This window comes from Manacus candei, unplaced genomic scaffold (assembly GCF_025592945.1).
Source record: "Manacus candei isolate 608988 ecotype Guabito, Panama unplaced genomic scaffold, ASM2559294v1 h1tg000050l, whole genome shotgun sequence".
In the NCBI taxonomy this organism is placed as follows: domain Eukaryota; kingdom Metazoa; phylum Chordata; class Aves; order Passeriformes; family Pipridae; genus Manacus; species Manacus candei.
Window position 1 is genome coordinate 13,723,979 of NW_026138098.1, and position 15,763 is coordinate 13,739,741.

The 15,763-nt window shown below is 46.9% G+C and overlaps 1 protein-coding gene across 3 annotated transcripts in view; it reads right to left on the minus strand.

The window, feature by feature from the left end:
- Positions 1–15,157, minus strand: part of SUFU (SUFU negative regulator of hedgehog signaling) — a 98,748-nt gene extending 83,591 nt beyond the window's left edge. The window contains exons 1-2 of one of the 3 annotated variants that reach the window (XM_051800495.1): positions 14,859–15,156; positions 9,060–9,194 (exon numbers count right to left, since the gene is read on the minus strand). In XM_051800495.1, the coding sequence (XP_051656455.1) occupies positions 9,060–9,194; positions 14,859–15,040 (317 nt within the window). In that variant the 5' untranslated portion in view covers positions 15,041–15,156. Of the gene's footprint in view, positions 1–9,059; positions 9,195–14,858 lie in introns of all 3 variants that reach the window. The other 2 variants (XM_051800496.1, XM_051800497.1) reach the window with 2 other exon arrangements.
- Between the last annotated feature and the right edge of the window lie 606 nt (positions 15,158–15,763).

A 15,763-nucleotide genomic window follows, 5' to 3' on the forward strand; every position in this document is an offset into this window, starting at 1 on the left:
AACCAAGGAGCCAAGGGAAAAACAAGTTATTTGAGGGGGGCATGCTGTGGGGGAAAATGGGGTGGGACACGTGAAGTAATCCTTGAATCTGTAATTAGAGAATGGTATAAAGTTATGAAACCTGTGTGATTCCAGATGCACCCTCTGGGATTTTCTCCGATGGACCTGGCACTGCAATAACTGTGTGTGCTTTTTGGCTTTCTATACTCAAAATGAGTCTAGAGAGTTTCTTCTCTGACTTTTCAGCATCAACGAGACAAATCCATTAAAAACCAGATCTTGTCCCCCCATGCAGCTAAACTACTCATTCCAACTCTGATAGATTCTCAAATAAGCTATCATTAAAAGAAAATAGCTTTTTTTGTCACAGAACTCTCTAATTCCATTGCCTCTTCCTTCCCACTCTGCCATGAACCTTCTCCTTCCCTCTGCCTCAGACAAAAGACCAAACAAAAGATAAGCATTACATTTGTGGTCAGTCTTTGATAGACAAACAAAACCTAGGAAGAAAAAGGAAGCCCAGAGTATGGTCCCCATCTGGGACTCTCTCTCCTCCAAGTCCTAACTCTTGCACCTCTTTCCTAAACTGATGCTCACTAATATCCTCATCCATGTTATTCCCTTTAGGTGGGGCAGATGCTCCACCTCCAGCAACTGTATGAAGAAGAAAGATTTCTTCAGTACACTGGCTTAAGTTCAATTCCCCCAGATGAAGCCAAGGCAACACAAAGCAGGAAGTTATGGAGACCCAGAAGAAGCCTTTCAGGGTGACTGTAAACCTCTACAAACAACCCTTCACATCATCAGCATCACAAATTCTGACCCAGGAACAGAACCACTGTTTCCTGATCTTCAGTTTGAGGATATGTCCTCAGCACTCAACCTTATTTCCCTGTTCCATGTGCTGAAGTAGCTACCACACAGCCATCCCTGACACAGCAGGTGTCCTTTAACTTCAGAGCTAATAGGCTAGAAAACAAAACAAGGATGAATAAGGAAGGGTTTACATATCTATGCAATTATTTAAGAAAGTCCTCAGGTTCCTCTGTGTGAAATATGCTTCAACATTACACCTGAAAGCAACTGGAGACCATGAAAAATGGAAGAAAACCTTGACTTTTAAACTATTTTCTTTGAATTCCAGGCTCAACTCCCAAACTGAAGTGATTTGATCTTTAATCTCTCAAGGTAGAAATACTGAACTCTAAAAATCTTGTCTGAAATATGGATCCACAACAAACACCACCTCTCTCTAACTTACTGTCTTCCAAAAGGCCCCCTATTTTATCCCATTTTCATGAAAACAAAGAGGGGCAGAGTCAGTCTTCACCATTTCTAAAGCATTCACTGTCACTTTGGAGTTTGGTGTAATATTTCAGCAGTTCTTTAGGCATGTGGTTTATAAATCACTTAGGGACCCATTAAATAGCAAAATTTAAGGCTAAAGGCTGGCAAGCTGAGGGCAGTGAGCTTTTAAATTTATGAAAGGCTACAGAACTAAGAGGCCACTGAAGTGACAGCTGTCAGCACCACTCTGTCCCATATTCATGCAGGTTCAAAGGAGAAGCCAGCACGCACTCAAAAGAAAGAGAGCACTCGTTCCAACTTTCAAGTTATTTTCTAAATACTCTTTTCAAACTCCTTTTATACTCAGAAAAAGCCTTCCAGAAAACATCCACCCCTCTGCAAGCCTTGCATTTGTTACCTGATCCAGTTTTGCGCTCCTTTTTCTTCTACCCGGCTCTAACAAGCATCCTTGCCCTTTTACAAGTTAAGATCATTCAGAGGATCTATACAAGCAAGCAGAACACAAGCTGGACTGGAGATCTTGAAAGGCTCATGCTTACCCTCACCTTTAATAGGGAGGCACCACCCACAGAGACAACACATTATCCCGGCATGCACCGCTCCCTCCTGATCCAAATGGTAAGCAGCACAAATCAAAAGGACCACAGCAAGTTGGAACCTGTTGTCTCAGCGGGTGGTACCCTGCATCTGTAATAGAGATGAAGGCAGCTGTAATCTCTTTGGGTTTATGCAAATGGGATGCTGCACTTCAGCTCCTGGCCAGCCACCATGGAAAAAAACAAAACCAAAAAAACCCCAAACCCCACCACACTTGTCAATCTGAGGATGGTGTAGTAAACATCAAAACACAGCTGATCTGTTTCTTCTTGGGATGTGGGAAGGCCACAAATAAAAATCTTATCTCTTAACCTAGTCATAACTTAAGCTTTGCTTTCTATTGTAGCTCTGAATTACAACCCTGCAATTTTAATACAAATAAGACTATTGAAGGTGTTCAGGAATTCTATCACATCATGGTTTTCATTTTCCATGTACTTCTTTAAATTGTTAACAAAAAGGGTGAGCACTGAAATGCCAGAACAGTTAAGTGAAGATTCAGCCTTGGCCTTAGAGCAAACTGGTGACAGAAGTCAGTCTGATGAAAACGCACATCCCTTCTTAGCTCCCTGGACAACCCTACAAACCCCTGTGTCAGCACAATCCAGGGCTGGAATACATCCTGGCACTGCAGTACCACAGAATGGGTAAGGCTGGAAGAGACCACAGTGGGTCACCTGGTCCAACCTCCTGCTCAAGCAGGGTCATCCTAGAGCACATGGTACAGAACTGCAGCCAGACAGTTTTTGAATATCTCCAGTGAGGGAAACTCCACATCTTCTCTGGGCAATCTGTTCCAGTGCTTGGTCCCCTGCACAGGAAGTTGAATATGAATTCTTCCTCATATTCAGGTGGAACTTCCCAAGCGTCAGTTTCTGCCCATTGCCTCTTGTCCCACTGCTTGGCACCACCGAGAAGTCTGGCTCCATCCTCTTGACATCCTCCCTTCAGACACTTAGACAATGATGAGGTCCCCTCTCAGACATTCTTCTCCAGGCTGAACAGGCCCAGCTTTCTCAGCCTTTCCTCATAAGAGAGATGCTCCAGTTCATTAATCATCCACATGGACTCACTCCATGTCTCTCTTGTACTGAGGAGGACAGAACTGAGCACAGCACTTCAGACTGGGACTCACTAGGGCAGAGTAGAGGGACAGGATCACCTCCCTTGACCTGCTGGCAATGCTCTTCCTAATGTACCCCGGGATACCATTGGCCTTCTTGATCACAAGGACACACTGCTGGCTCATGCACAGCTTGTTGTCTACCAGGACCCCCAGGTCCTTCCTGCAGAGCTAAATTCCAACAGGTCAGCCCCCAACCTGTGCTGGTGTCTGGGGTTATTCCTCCCCAGCTGAAGGATCCTGCATTTGCCTTTGTTGAATTTCAGACAGTTCTTCTCTGCCCATCCCTCCAACCTGTTGAGGCCCTTCTGAAGGGCTGCACAGCATTCTGGGGTATTACAGACTCAGAATCACAGAATATGCTGACTTGGAAGGAACCCACAAGGATCCTGGCCCTGCACAGGACCATCCATCCCCAAGAGTCACACCATGTGCCCGAGAGTATTATCCAAGCGCTTTTTGAACTCTGTCAGGCTTGGTGCTGTGACCACTTCCCTGGGGAGCCTGTTCCAGTGCCCAGCAACCCTCTGGATGAAGAACCTTTTTCTGATATCCAAGCTAAACCTCCCTGAGGCAACTTCAGGACATTCCCTCAGATCCTGTCACTGGTCACCACAGAGAAGAGATCAGTGTCTGCCCCTCCTGCCAGCTTTGTGTCATAAGTGAACTTGCTGAGGAGGCATCAACCCCTTCAACCAAGTCATTGATGGAGAAATTAAACAATACTGGGCCCAGTACTGAACCTTGGGGGACACCACTAGTGACAGGCCTCCAACTAAACCCTGTGCCACTGATTATGGCCCTCTGGCTGTTCAGCCAGTTTTCAATCCACCTCACTGTTCACTCATCCTGAGTTTGCCTATGAGGATGTTGTGAGAGACAGTGTTGAAAGCCTTGCTGAAGTCAAGGTAGACAATATCCACTGCTCTCCCTTCACCCATCCAGGTAGTTGTTTCATTGTGGAAAGCCAGGTTGGTCAAGCCCAGTTCACCTTTAGTGAATCCATGTTGACTGTTCCTGATCACCTTTTTGTCATCCCTGTAAATAGAGATGGCCTCCAGAATGAGTGGCTCCATCACCTTTCCAGGGATTGATGTGAAGCTGACTGACTCATAGTTCCCTGGGTCCTCCTTCTTGCCTTTTTTGAAAACTGAGGTGACATTTCCTTTATTCCAGTCTTCAGGCACCTCTCCCGACCCCCGCAACCTTCCAAAGACAATCGTGAACGGCCTAGTTATGCTGTCTACCAGCTCTCTCAGCACTCATGGATGCATCCCATCAGGGTCCATGGATTGTGGATATCAAGTTTTCCTTTGTGTTCTATAACCCAATCCTCCTTGACCAAGATAAAGTCTTCCTTCCAACATTCCTTTATCCTGGTCTCCTGGGCCAGAGATTCCTAGAGGCTGGTCTTGTAAGTGAAGACCAATGCAAAGATGGCCTTCAGCAGTAGCTGAAGTGATGTTGCCACTGATGGAGTCAGATTCTGGCTAAGTCTGCTGATGCTGCCTTCCTCAAGCACCTGTTCTCCATGTGGAGCTGTAAAATTAGGTACTTTTTTAGAAATTGTTAGCCACAGAATTTATGTATTTTAGACTAAGCATTTTAGAAGGAGAGTGCTAGCCATAAACCCCATGTATTTTAGTAAGGTTGGAAGTTCGCAAGGGAAAGTGCATAGTTTATAATTTCTTGTGAAAATTCTTTACAGGCAAGAATTTTGACAAAAACAGAGATGGTTGCTTGCACTTGTGAGGAGGCAGATAGAAAGCGAGAAAGATGATAAAACAGGTCCACGGGACTGGGTTTAGGCCTTGAACCAGTTCCAGAAGGCAGGAAGCTGTGCCAGAACCAAGGAGTCAAGAGAAGAACATAGCAAGAAAGACATTAATGCCCGGTATCAGGGGTTGCTTTATGACCTTCGAAGCAATTCAAGGGGGTGGGTGGAAAACGGGCTTGAACAGGTGAGGTAATCCTTGAATCTGTAATTAGAGAGTTGTTTAAAGTTATGAAACCTGTGTGATTCGGGCTGCATACTTTGGGATTTTTTCTGATGCACCTGGCACTGAAATAAACGTGTGCGCTTTTTGCCGATGGCCTGGCATCGGAGCACGATCTGCAATTGCCAGCTGAGGCACGGTGCTTTGTGCAGATGCACAGGGATACATTCCCTACTGCTGGCATTGCTGTGGGTGTTGCTGCTGGCAAGGGGTGCAGAAGGGCACAGGACCCGTCATCTCCTCTCCTGCAATGGAACTGGCCAGATGGTCCCTGCCCGCTGACACGCTGCACACACACTCACCACTGTGGTGCAGAATCTCCTCAGAAAGCAAGAACAGTCTGATAAAAGGCTCTACTTTAACACTGCTGAATAGATTCAAGAAGTTACACATTTGTTTTGATTTGAAAGGAGATAAAAAAAAAAAGCTAAAACCAGAGTATAACTTGCAAAAACATCCTGGAAGGATTTCTGCTGCCACTCAAGTTGTGCAACATGTTCAACTGGAGAGACTTATTTCCATGCAAGCAGCTTGGCATGAAATCCCACTGAAAGGCCTGTGGTTCCCTAATGCTGTCATGACGTCATGATTTAGGATTTTTAGAGCTATCAACCCAGCACAGCTGGTGTCATGGTTGCAATTATACCATGAAACACTGAGGGGTTTTAAATGAAAAAGGTTTCCCTGTTTGGAATTCTTAGATTTCTTCCATGTTATTCCATGGATTCTTAAAGCCAGACCAGTTCTGTAAGCAGAGCATAGCTGACATTTAAGCAGAGCAGGAAACAGTGCTGCTTTAACTGAAAATAAATCTGTCAACAAGGAGGCACAGGGAGAGCTCCACTTCAGACTTTTCAGGTTCTTATTAAAAAATATAAATTAAAGTCAACATTTTCACATTATTTGCTACATCTGTTTGCTATTCCATTATAAATAAAAATACGGGGGCCTCTAATTCAGTGTTAGTTCACCCAACAAAATCAAAAAGTCCTTTTCATTTAATACTGCATTATAATTGTTCTAGATTGTACTGTATTACCAGAGGAGGCCCACAAGAAATAAGCTATGCATTACCCAAAGTCAAGCTGGACAACTAAAAAGACCTTTGTCAGTGTACTATTCTTCCCTTTCCAAAGGATGAAGGACAGCAAGGTTATGGAAGCATATCCCTATTGTAGGAACCTTGCTGACTGTCACAAGCAGATCCATCTCTCCAGTCTTTGCAGAGAGAGCTGGGAAACAAAAACCCCCACAAACTCACTCCTATCTCCAGGGGCCAGGGCAGATGAGCAGAGTTCAGTGCCACACCAGCTTTAAAGGAAATATGGTAAAGATTTAAACAACTCCCCTGTCACCCTATGCTCCTGCCAACCATTCTGCAGCATGTTTTACCTGGGACAGTAGAACCCCAAAGCCCTTCAAGCAACAAAGAGACTGATATCCATTTTCTTAAACAAAAGCTTTATTAAATTCCCTATTGGAGAACAAGAGCTTCCTGGGTGCATAGGAAATCCACCACATTCCTGCAGTGTGCACCTAGGTCTGGTCTGGTGAAGTGCAGTTCCCATTGCCATCACATTTCAAGAGTAGTTGGCTAACAGCAATTGCTCTTGGGAGTAAGAATTGCTGGCGAGTGCTCAGCTCCTTTGAAAATCGTCTCTCGGGCAGTCTACAGTGCTCACCTACCTGGTGATAACTTCAGCTTCAGTGTTTAAGAGATGTGTAGGTCTTGACAGGTCTACCACATGCATAATTGTATATTAAGACTTTTGGACACAAGAGCAGAACCCACTCACTTGACAGCACAAGTAGTATTAAGTTTTGTAGCCCCAAGAAGGAGGCCAAATTAAAGGTGACTGCAGACAGCTTAACATCTCAGGGCAAGTGCTCTGGAGCCAGGAAGACTGTTCCGGCCACACAGAGAGAAGGGAAACACATGCATGCACTCAGGGCACAGAGATCACTTTGATGGATCTGAGCAGGCCTGTGCTGAAGAGGTTGCAGCCAATATCCAAAAAGCAGCACAGCAATGATAGCTTACTATTTGCATGCAGTGCCCAGCTGCAGCAGCCTCTGGCAGTGTGGTGCCAGGGGCAGCCAAGGCACACCAGCTCCCTTAAGCTTCTGCCCAGGATCACATCCAGGTAGGGCAGTCGGGGACTTCAGACCTCCCAGAGCATGGCACAGGCTTTCCTCCTGCTTCACTCAGCAAGCCTTGGAAATCACCTGCAGCTTGTGTCTAGAGATGGGACTTTAATTCCTGTGCCCTGCAACCAGCAAAAGGCATGTCCCATTACCCCAATCCAAATTTCCAGACCAAACCATATGGCAGTATGAAGAGTTAGGAGGTCTCATGCCAGGAAGTGATGTAAAGTTGTGACATTCCACCTGTGTGACACTTTCGATCCTCCACCCCCAAGTTCTCCACTATAAAAGCACAACAGGTTTTGGGAGTGAGAAGTCAGAGCACGTACCAGGACAAAGGAAGCTGTGTCTTTACAGAATTTGCATCTTCATTCATAAAACCACAACACTCTTCATGTCTTCAGCTGAGACCCTCATGTCCACTCCCCGCTCTCACCCAAAACCATCAGAAAAGAGTCTGAGCAAAGAGAACAGTCTCATTATGGGAAAAACTCGGGCTGACAAGTCACCAAAGAAAATAAGTCAGCACAGCTCTACTCTCTCTAAAATCAGTCTCATCACAAGGTGGGCAAACATAGGTCATCTAATCTTGGCAACTTCAGATTTTCAGTGGCATAGATGAAATATCACGATCTGAGAACAAAGGCACCATGTGAAGGCCTGCATGTCCATGCTAGGGTCTCTTGCAGAAGCAAGGGAAGGAAGCCTTTAATTTAATTTCTTTCACTTGCCCTACTTTTCCTCTGCCCCTGCTACTAATGACTGGAGTTAGCTGTTAGACATGTTGGTTAAATGTCCCAGGCACATCCCTGTGACATTAGAGTCCTGTATAAACTCCAGTCTTAAGAGACTTGTCTTCTGAAAAGCAGTTCTGTAATCACAAACACAAGGAGGAAAAACAAAACAGGACAAACTGCCTTGAGGACATGGGTAAGGTTAAAGAGACTGCCTGACTGCTGCTGTTGCAAGAGAAGCATTTGGGTGAAAAAAAAATGGTGGCTGAATCTTAACCAAGACAAACAAAAGGAGGAAAGCTTGGGTGAGCAAACTGGGGCCTTTGCTGCAACATTCGTCAAGGACATTTACCCTGCAACTATGAAACAATGCATAGACAGTTTCAATAAACAGCAACAGCAGAAACTTTGTGGCATTTCTGGCTGGATAAAAGGCCATGTTCACAGCCCTGAGATCATGTCTGCTTAGCTACTGCTACTCACTTTAACTGGAGTTAAGAAGCAAGGTCAATTAAAGAAAGACAAGGGTAAGATTAGCTCACGCTGCCAGCTTGATCTAAAACAAAATGTCTGCTTGAAACCATCCATACCAAGAAGCTAAGATAATAATTTAATTACTGGAGAAAAGACAGTCAAATAATTAGAATTTTAGGCTTCTAATACACAAATTGGCACTTTATACAGCAGCCACTGGGGTGGCAGCCTGCTGACAGTAACACTGCTGCGCCAGCAATAGCAAAAATGCCCTTACAGCAGTTTTCCAGAGGAAGGCATTTAACATGCACAGGGAGGGGTCAGGATTTAGGCGTATGACCATAACAGACTACCAAGAGTGAAAAACACAACAAGACAGACAGTTAAAAGAAAATTTCCCAACCAGTTAAAAGAAATAAAAAAAACCCCTCTAACAAAAAACCACTCGACTTAACACTGAAAAGAAATATATTGCATTCAAAGCCTACAGAGGGGAACATAGAAATTCTTCTACATACGAGAACAGGCAAACCTCATCCTTTGTGAGACCAGGGCTGGGCTATTCTCAGCAGAAAACCAGCTGTTCAAATAATATGAACAGCAGGACAGGGTTTTACCTACATGGCCCCAAAATGCAACACAAAACACAACATGCAGCTACAGAACTTGAATGGCACTTACTCATGTACCCTGTTGTCTCCATACAAGTCACTTAACCCAAAGCTGACGTAGTGCCAATGCTCAGGAACATTCAGTGCTGGATTTCCCAGGTTTCTGTACATGCTAACATAGTCCAGAGGGTCAGGTCCTCCCAACCTGCATTAAAAACAGAAAGATTACTAGGTAAGTTAGTTTATTCAAGACAAATAGCAAGTCTCCACAGGTGCTACAAGAGGTTGTACAAAGACCTGTTTTTAAACACAGCTAGTGACAAAAATTAAATTAGCATGTTCTAGTTACCTCTAAAAAAAAAAATAATTGAGGAGAAAGGTTGGGTTAAGTCCAGAATGATTCAAGCACAGGAAGGCAAAGCGCATGTGTGCAACATACTACAATGTTTTAAAAGTTAAAGCATAAAAACCTCTGGAAAAATCATATTAAAGCTTCTACAAAACACAAAGAAAATTGGAAAACTGTACTAGTAAAGAGCAATAGCTGTATCTGCATTGCAACCTCTTAATTCAGTCCAGAGGCACATACCTCAAAAAAAGTGATGCTATTCCTCAAAGTAGAATTTGAAAGGGCTAAGTTTTGAGAAGAGTACTCCATACTTCTGAACACAGAGAAAGAAGTTAAAAGAGTGGAGGAGAAAAACATTGATTCAGAAGAATTAGCATCATAACTTGTAAAATACACCACTTGCATTAATCAAGAATGAATAAAGAGCATCACTGCATCCCCTGCTTCAACACTAGGATGTGTTCCTTAAAATAACATTACTTAAAAGTCAATGCAGTACAGCCAGGTCATGTTAAGCAGTAATCACCACAACCTGCATCCACCCTTCCTGTTACAAGGCACAGGGAAGTGAGGCCAGTGTGCCAGCAGAGAGCATGGCATGCTCCTTCTGCCACTCCTGTCACATCTGCCCGTTCAAGGCAGGACAACTCCCCACTGAGGGAAGGATCACACCACACTGTTTTACTTGCAGTTCACTCTGTCAGTCATAAAACACCTACCACAAGCAGTTACGGAACAGTGTGAGCAGCTGTTTAACTGTTTCCTGACTACAGTTCACTTTGTTTTCAAGTAAAACTCTCAACTGCTCCAAATAAGAAAATCCAAATTAAGATGACCCCCCTTCATTGAAACCACACTAATTCCCCTCATCTGCATTGTCTGTTCAGACCCTGACACAATCATCCGCAGGTTGCAGGGCAGCCTGTGCTTCCTTTGCTAGCCCTGGGGGTTTGTGTATCACCATCAAGCAGTCTCTGTGTCTAGACAGATGGATCCAGCCCTAGTGCAGAGAGACACACTATTCGAAATCCTCTGCCACCTTCTTTTGCCCAACCTTTCAAGACTGTCTGAAGTAGCATATCAGCCTGTTATATTAAAGGCTCTTTCCACAGGTGAGCTGTGCTGCCTCCCTCCTACTGCTGCAGGAAAAAAAAGCAGAGCCTTTATCTAACAAGTGACTTTCCCTAGGACAGCTTCCACCCTCTGAAGTCACATAAGGCCACCACGGTGGCTCCAGACCAGTTCCAGTTTCCCCAGCAGGTCAGTCAAGGATGTATCCCAGGATACTGGGGCAGGACAGAGGGGATGAGTAGCCTACCCCCAGTAATGGCACAGAAGTCCATTGGTGAGGGCTACATCACAGCTATGCAGCCTTCTCATATGACAAGCAGCATCTTCATGGAGTAAAAGGCAAACTGGTGAGCAAGTCCAGGGAATGCAAGTTAGAACCCGGGATGGAACAAAGTCTGATTCTCAGTAGCCACCTGGGAAACACTCATTCTCAAAATCTAGCAATAGTTTGAAACACTCAGGAAAAAACAAGTCCCCTCTGACACACCCATTCCCCACTTGTTCCCTCTTGCCAGCACAAGGTCGCAGTGGAGGCTGGGATCTCTACCGCAAACACCCATTCAGGTGGTTCTGCTCAGAGTGTGGCACCAATACCCTGGCCAGTGCTCAGGCTCCCAGGGATCCATGATGGAAGTAGCCAAATGGAAGAAATTCCAGTCAGGACAATCACTCACTCCCAAGGAGTGGCAGTGAACAGCAGCAGCCACACACAATTACCACCCTGACTGGGAAGACTCCAGAGCAAGGGAGATCCATACACTGACCAGCAAACCAGTGTGAGAGATTAGTGAGTGGTCAGAGCAGTTGTGTAGGATTTGCAATGAAGGGACCACCTGATAAACAACCAGCACCTCCCACATGCAGAAAACCTGCTTCCAAACTGGGTTTAGTAACACCTTTAGATGTCAAACGATCCGTTCTGGAACACTGCTGACACAGGCATTCTGATATGGACAGCACACAAGACAAACCCTTACACTGCCCTTTTTCAGGACAGGGACTGTTCCACGAGTACATGCTTTTCCCTAGGGCTACTCAAAGGTATTTGTCAGGTCTGATGCAGATGGAAAGTCCTGCCTAGACTGCACCAGGTGAGGCAGACACCTCTCTCTCACTCCTGTCAGCAGCCCTGTGTTTCCTTCCAAAGGCCAAACCTCTCTGGGCTATCCAGGAGGTGACCACAGCGATGCAGCACCAGCCTGCTCAGGGGAGCCAAATTCTGTCCTGTCCAGCGCAGACCCAGACAGAGTTCACTACCCACTGGTTTACATGCTGCTCGATGACCCAAGCAGACTGCCTTTACTTCCTGAGAAATCTGGTAGGCTTGGAAGAGAGGTAAACAAAAAGCCTGCAATGGTGGTGACTAATTAAATTTTGAAAAACACATATCCAAGCCATATACCTATCCCGGAACCACTGCAACTGCAGGAGCATCCAGCAGGAGCTTTAGGCCAGCTGCCTGGAGCACAGCTACTAGTGTACCCAAGGCTCACCAAAGGTTAGTCAGCACAGATATTCATCCAGTTTCGGTGGCAGGTTTCACTGCTCTAAGGTTGGGCACCACTGATGCCTATTGTGGTACATCCTCCCACCCACGGCTGCCGTGGCAGGGCTCGACCTTGAATCACAATCTACATATCAGTACATGGTTCACACAAAGAGCTGGAAGCATTGGAGGATTTTATTAGGAAGAGCTGAACTTCAAAGCCAGAGGTACAGTACAAATTTGTTACATTCTGTATTCATGGAGCTCATTCACAAACAAGAAGGGCAGCCTCGGGGGAAACCCCCGGATTTGCATCTGCACCAAGAGTCTTCTTTTGACTGACATTTAGAGCGCTCTGAAGTTTCTGTGGAAGTAGAAATGCAAAGCGGGCAGAGGAAATAGATCCACAATGGGAAAAAATTCAAAAATTCCCAATTCATTCACCCTGAGAAGTCCTCAATGCATGGTTCATAGTCACTTCCCAGCAGGTGACAACAGGACTGCTTTTCACAGCTACCTTTTGATAACCCTTCAGAAGTAATCCACAATCCCCAAGTGGCTGCAGACCACAGGTCAGTGCACTGTTTTTTGAATATATGGCCTAAATTTAAGACAGGTGATGAAAAACCAACAGTCCAGACCAAAGTATGCCTGTTTCAAAACCTGTCACAAAGGAAAGCACACATTTGCTTGTTTCAGCAGCAATTCTATGTAACAAGATATTTCACTTAAAGATACTCAACCATGTTTTGTAATAAAAGCGGACACTGGACATCAATAGAGAAAACTTCATCTCAGCACATGGCCTTTATAAACACAGCCAGAAACTCTTCAAAAAGATTGAATCACAAACTCTCTCCCAAGATATGCAAATAGCATTTAAAAAAAGACTAGTTCCATTAAATAACTCACATGGCTAAACTTCTCCATGTAATAGGCATGGAGTTCTGCAGATTCTCCAACATTACACAGTAAGGATCTGCTCTGACACGCAAGCTGAGGACTATGATTTCAGCTACCAGAACAAAAAAAAAAAAGCACCTCTGTTAACCATAGAGAAACTGATACATATAATTAAAAGCTGATTTAGTGTTACAATATTTCTCCTAAGGCAGGGAACTTAGTTCAGCAATTTCCTCTTTCAATCTAAACCAGCTAATAGCTGGTAGCTCGGGCAGAGGAGGACAGATTAGCAGAGAGTAAGCTGTGGCAGAAGTCATTTTACCAGACTTCACAAAACCAAGCTCCAAGTTTCACCTTACAAAGGAAGAGAAAGTATGTGCAGTGTCCACATAGGCTTCACCTTGCACAAGAATTTCCTGCACAGGATAGCAGTAAGAATCTCACCTCTGGTTTCTACAAGCAAAGCTCTCAGCTCTTGCTGCTGAGTTGACAGTCGGAAGAACCACTACGTGGAAAGTGCCAGGATAAACAGGCCTTCACATTACTTCTTACTTGCAACCTGCCATTACTGCCAATAGCAGTTTTTCCAGTGTTTGAGCTCCAATTGAAGTGAAATCCTAATCAATCCCTTAAGCAAACAAGCACCAGTGTTTCTTCCCAAACAAGGGTCTCTGCCATTTTTCAATATATAACTAAATTTCCCTCAACCCCCACAAATCTTACATCACTCTAGTCAGTGTTGTTTTAAGCTGTTGACAGGAAAGTGCTGACTCCCAAATCGAGGTGACTGGAAACTCCTCAGGATTGAATATCTGAGATTAGAAATGGGTATAAAAACAGACTGATCAGACCATCACCAAAGTACTGATGCACACAATCAGGAAATTATTTGTATTTTGAAGTCTCAGATTTGCAACATCTCAGCCCATTGTGTTAGTTTAAGTACACCCCCCCCAAGCAATAAGGGCTAACAGTACTGTGAAAACCAACAGCAATAGCTTGTGTGTCAGAGCAGCATCAGGGAGGATGTTATTCTGCTGTTCCTCAGGAATCTAACCAGATAGAGTTAAAATGAACTCTAAATAAAGAAGCTGAGCATTGACTAAAGTTTTTCCAAGTGGTGGAGTAGGGACTGGTCAATGTCAGGTACAGCAAACTCTCGGGAGTGACTTTATCGCACTCCTTAGGCCCAGAAGAGGTGGTTGAGCAGCAAAGCGATAGTAAAAAGCAAAAGGAACTCCTCTTCACACGAGGTTAGATGCTAGACACTTACTCCATAGCTAAACATCCGAGTGCTTCCTTCATGCCACTCTCCCACATAAACAATGGCTGTTCCCGATGTCAGACACTGTGTCAGCAGACACTGAGCAGCAGATTCACAGTCTGCGATAACACATGGCTACGCAAGGCCAAGAGGAGCTGGCACTGCCCCGTGGGCTTTACGGGTATGCACAGCGTGTGTTCGGCCTGGGGCCGGAATGCGGGATCACTCCGGTCAGTGCCGGCCACACTGGAACCCCAAGCTCCCGGATACAAGACAGAGCTCGTGGCTCCTGTCCAGGAGGGGAAACTCCAGCCCCTCACCCTCTGTGGGAATCCTCCGATGAGTAACACACACTCCCCTTTTGTACGACCTGCCCCAGCCACGGCCTTCATCAGCCACCTCTCATTCACGGACCCTTCAAATCACCCCAGAAGCCCCAATACACCCTCCTGTCTTCACTGCAACCCTCCCTACAGCCTTCCCCCCTATTGCCAGTGCATCCTCCCTAGGATGCCCCCAAACACACCGCCTGGACACCCAATGCATTCCCAACGCCTCCATCCCATCCCGGCCACAAGAGCATCTCACCCCAAACTCTGGGTACAACTCGCGGTCCCTCTCCCCTTGCTAGGACCCTATCCAGCCCCGCGGCCTCACTCCCTGCAGCGTCCCCAGCCCCGCTGCTGCTCCCAACCCCACTACTCCTCCCAAACCCTCTCCTATCCCACACAAGGCGCCGGCCCCACCGCTTCCCCCAGCTCCACGCGAGACCCCGGCCCCATCCAGGCCGCCTCACCAGTACTTGAGGATGGCGGTGACCTGGAGCGGGTTGGGCTGGTCGGGGTAGAGGCGGCGGCACTCGCCGTAGATACCGTGCAGCCCCGGTGGGAACAGCGACGGGAAGGACCCGGACGCGGAGCCCGAGCCGGACCCCGGCCCACCCGCGGGGGGCCCCCCGCCCTGCCGCACGCCCTCCATGTCCTGGAGACGACTGGTCCCGGCGGATCCCGGCTGGTCCCGACCCCGCTCTGCTCCCGCCCGGCGCTCCCGGCCCGGCCCGGCCCGGCCCAAGCGGCTGCGCGGGGCCGCGGGAGGAGGGGGCGGGGCCTGCTGCTGGACGGCGTGACTGACAGCGCGGCTCGGCCAATGGCGACGCCGTGCGGGGCTCCGCCGGGCGGGGGCGGGGCTCCACCTCCCGGGCGCCGTGAGTGACAGCGCGGCTCCGCCAATGGCGGCGCGCGGCGAGGGGGGAGGCCGCGCCTCTTCTCCCTCCCTCGCGCGCCACGCCGCGAGCGCGCCCTCTAGCGGCGGCGCGGGGCACCGCGGGGGGCGGGGCGAGGCGCCGTCGAGGGGCGGGGTTACGCAGGTGGGCGGGGCGATGCGATGGGTGGTGGTCGAGGGGCTCACTCATGGGGAAGGGAAACCCGTGTGCGAAGCACGGTGACGGTCTGGCTCGTTCCCGACCTAAAACTACACTTGCAAAGCGTGTGGTTGGTTCGTGTTTATAGTCCTATATACATAACAAATGTCTCCTGGCATTCACTGAGGTGATGCAACACTGGCCTTGAAATAATTTAAAGCCCTCCACACTGCTGCCCCTCTTTTACAGTAGGTGAATGGTGAAGATCCCTACAGGTAAATATCTGAGATTAGACTCTAAGCCTGGAGAAGAGGAGACTGAGGGGAGACCTCATTGCAGCC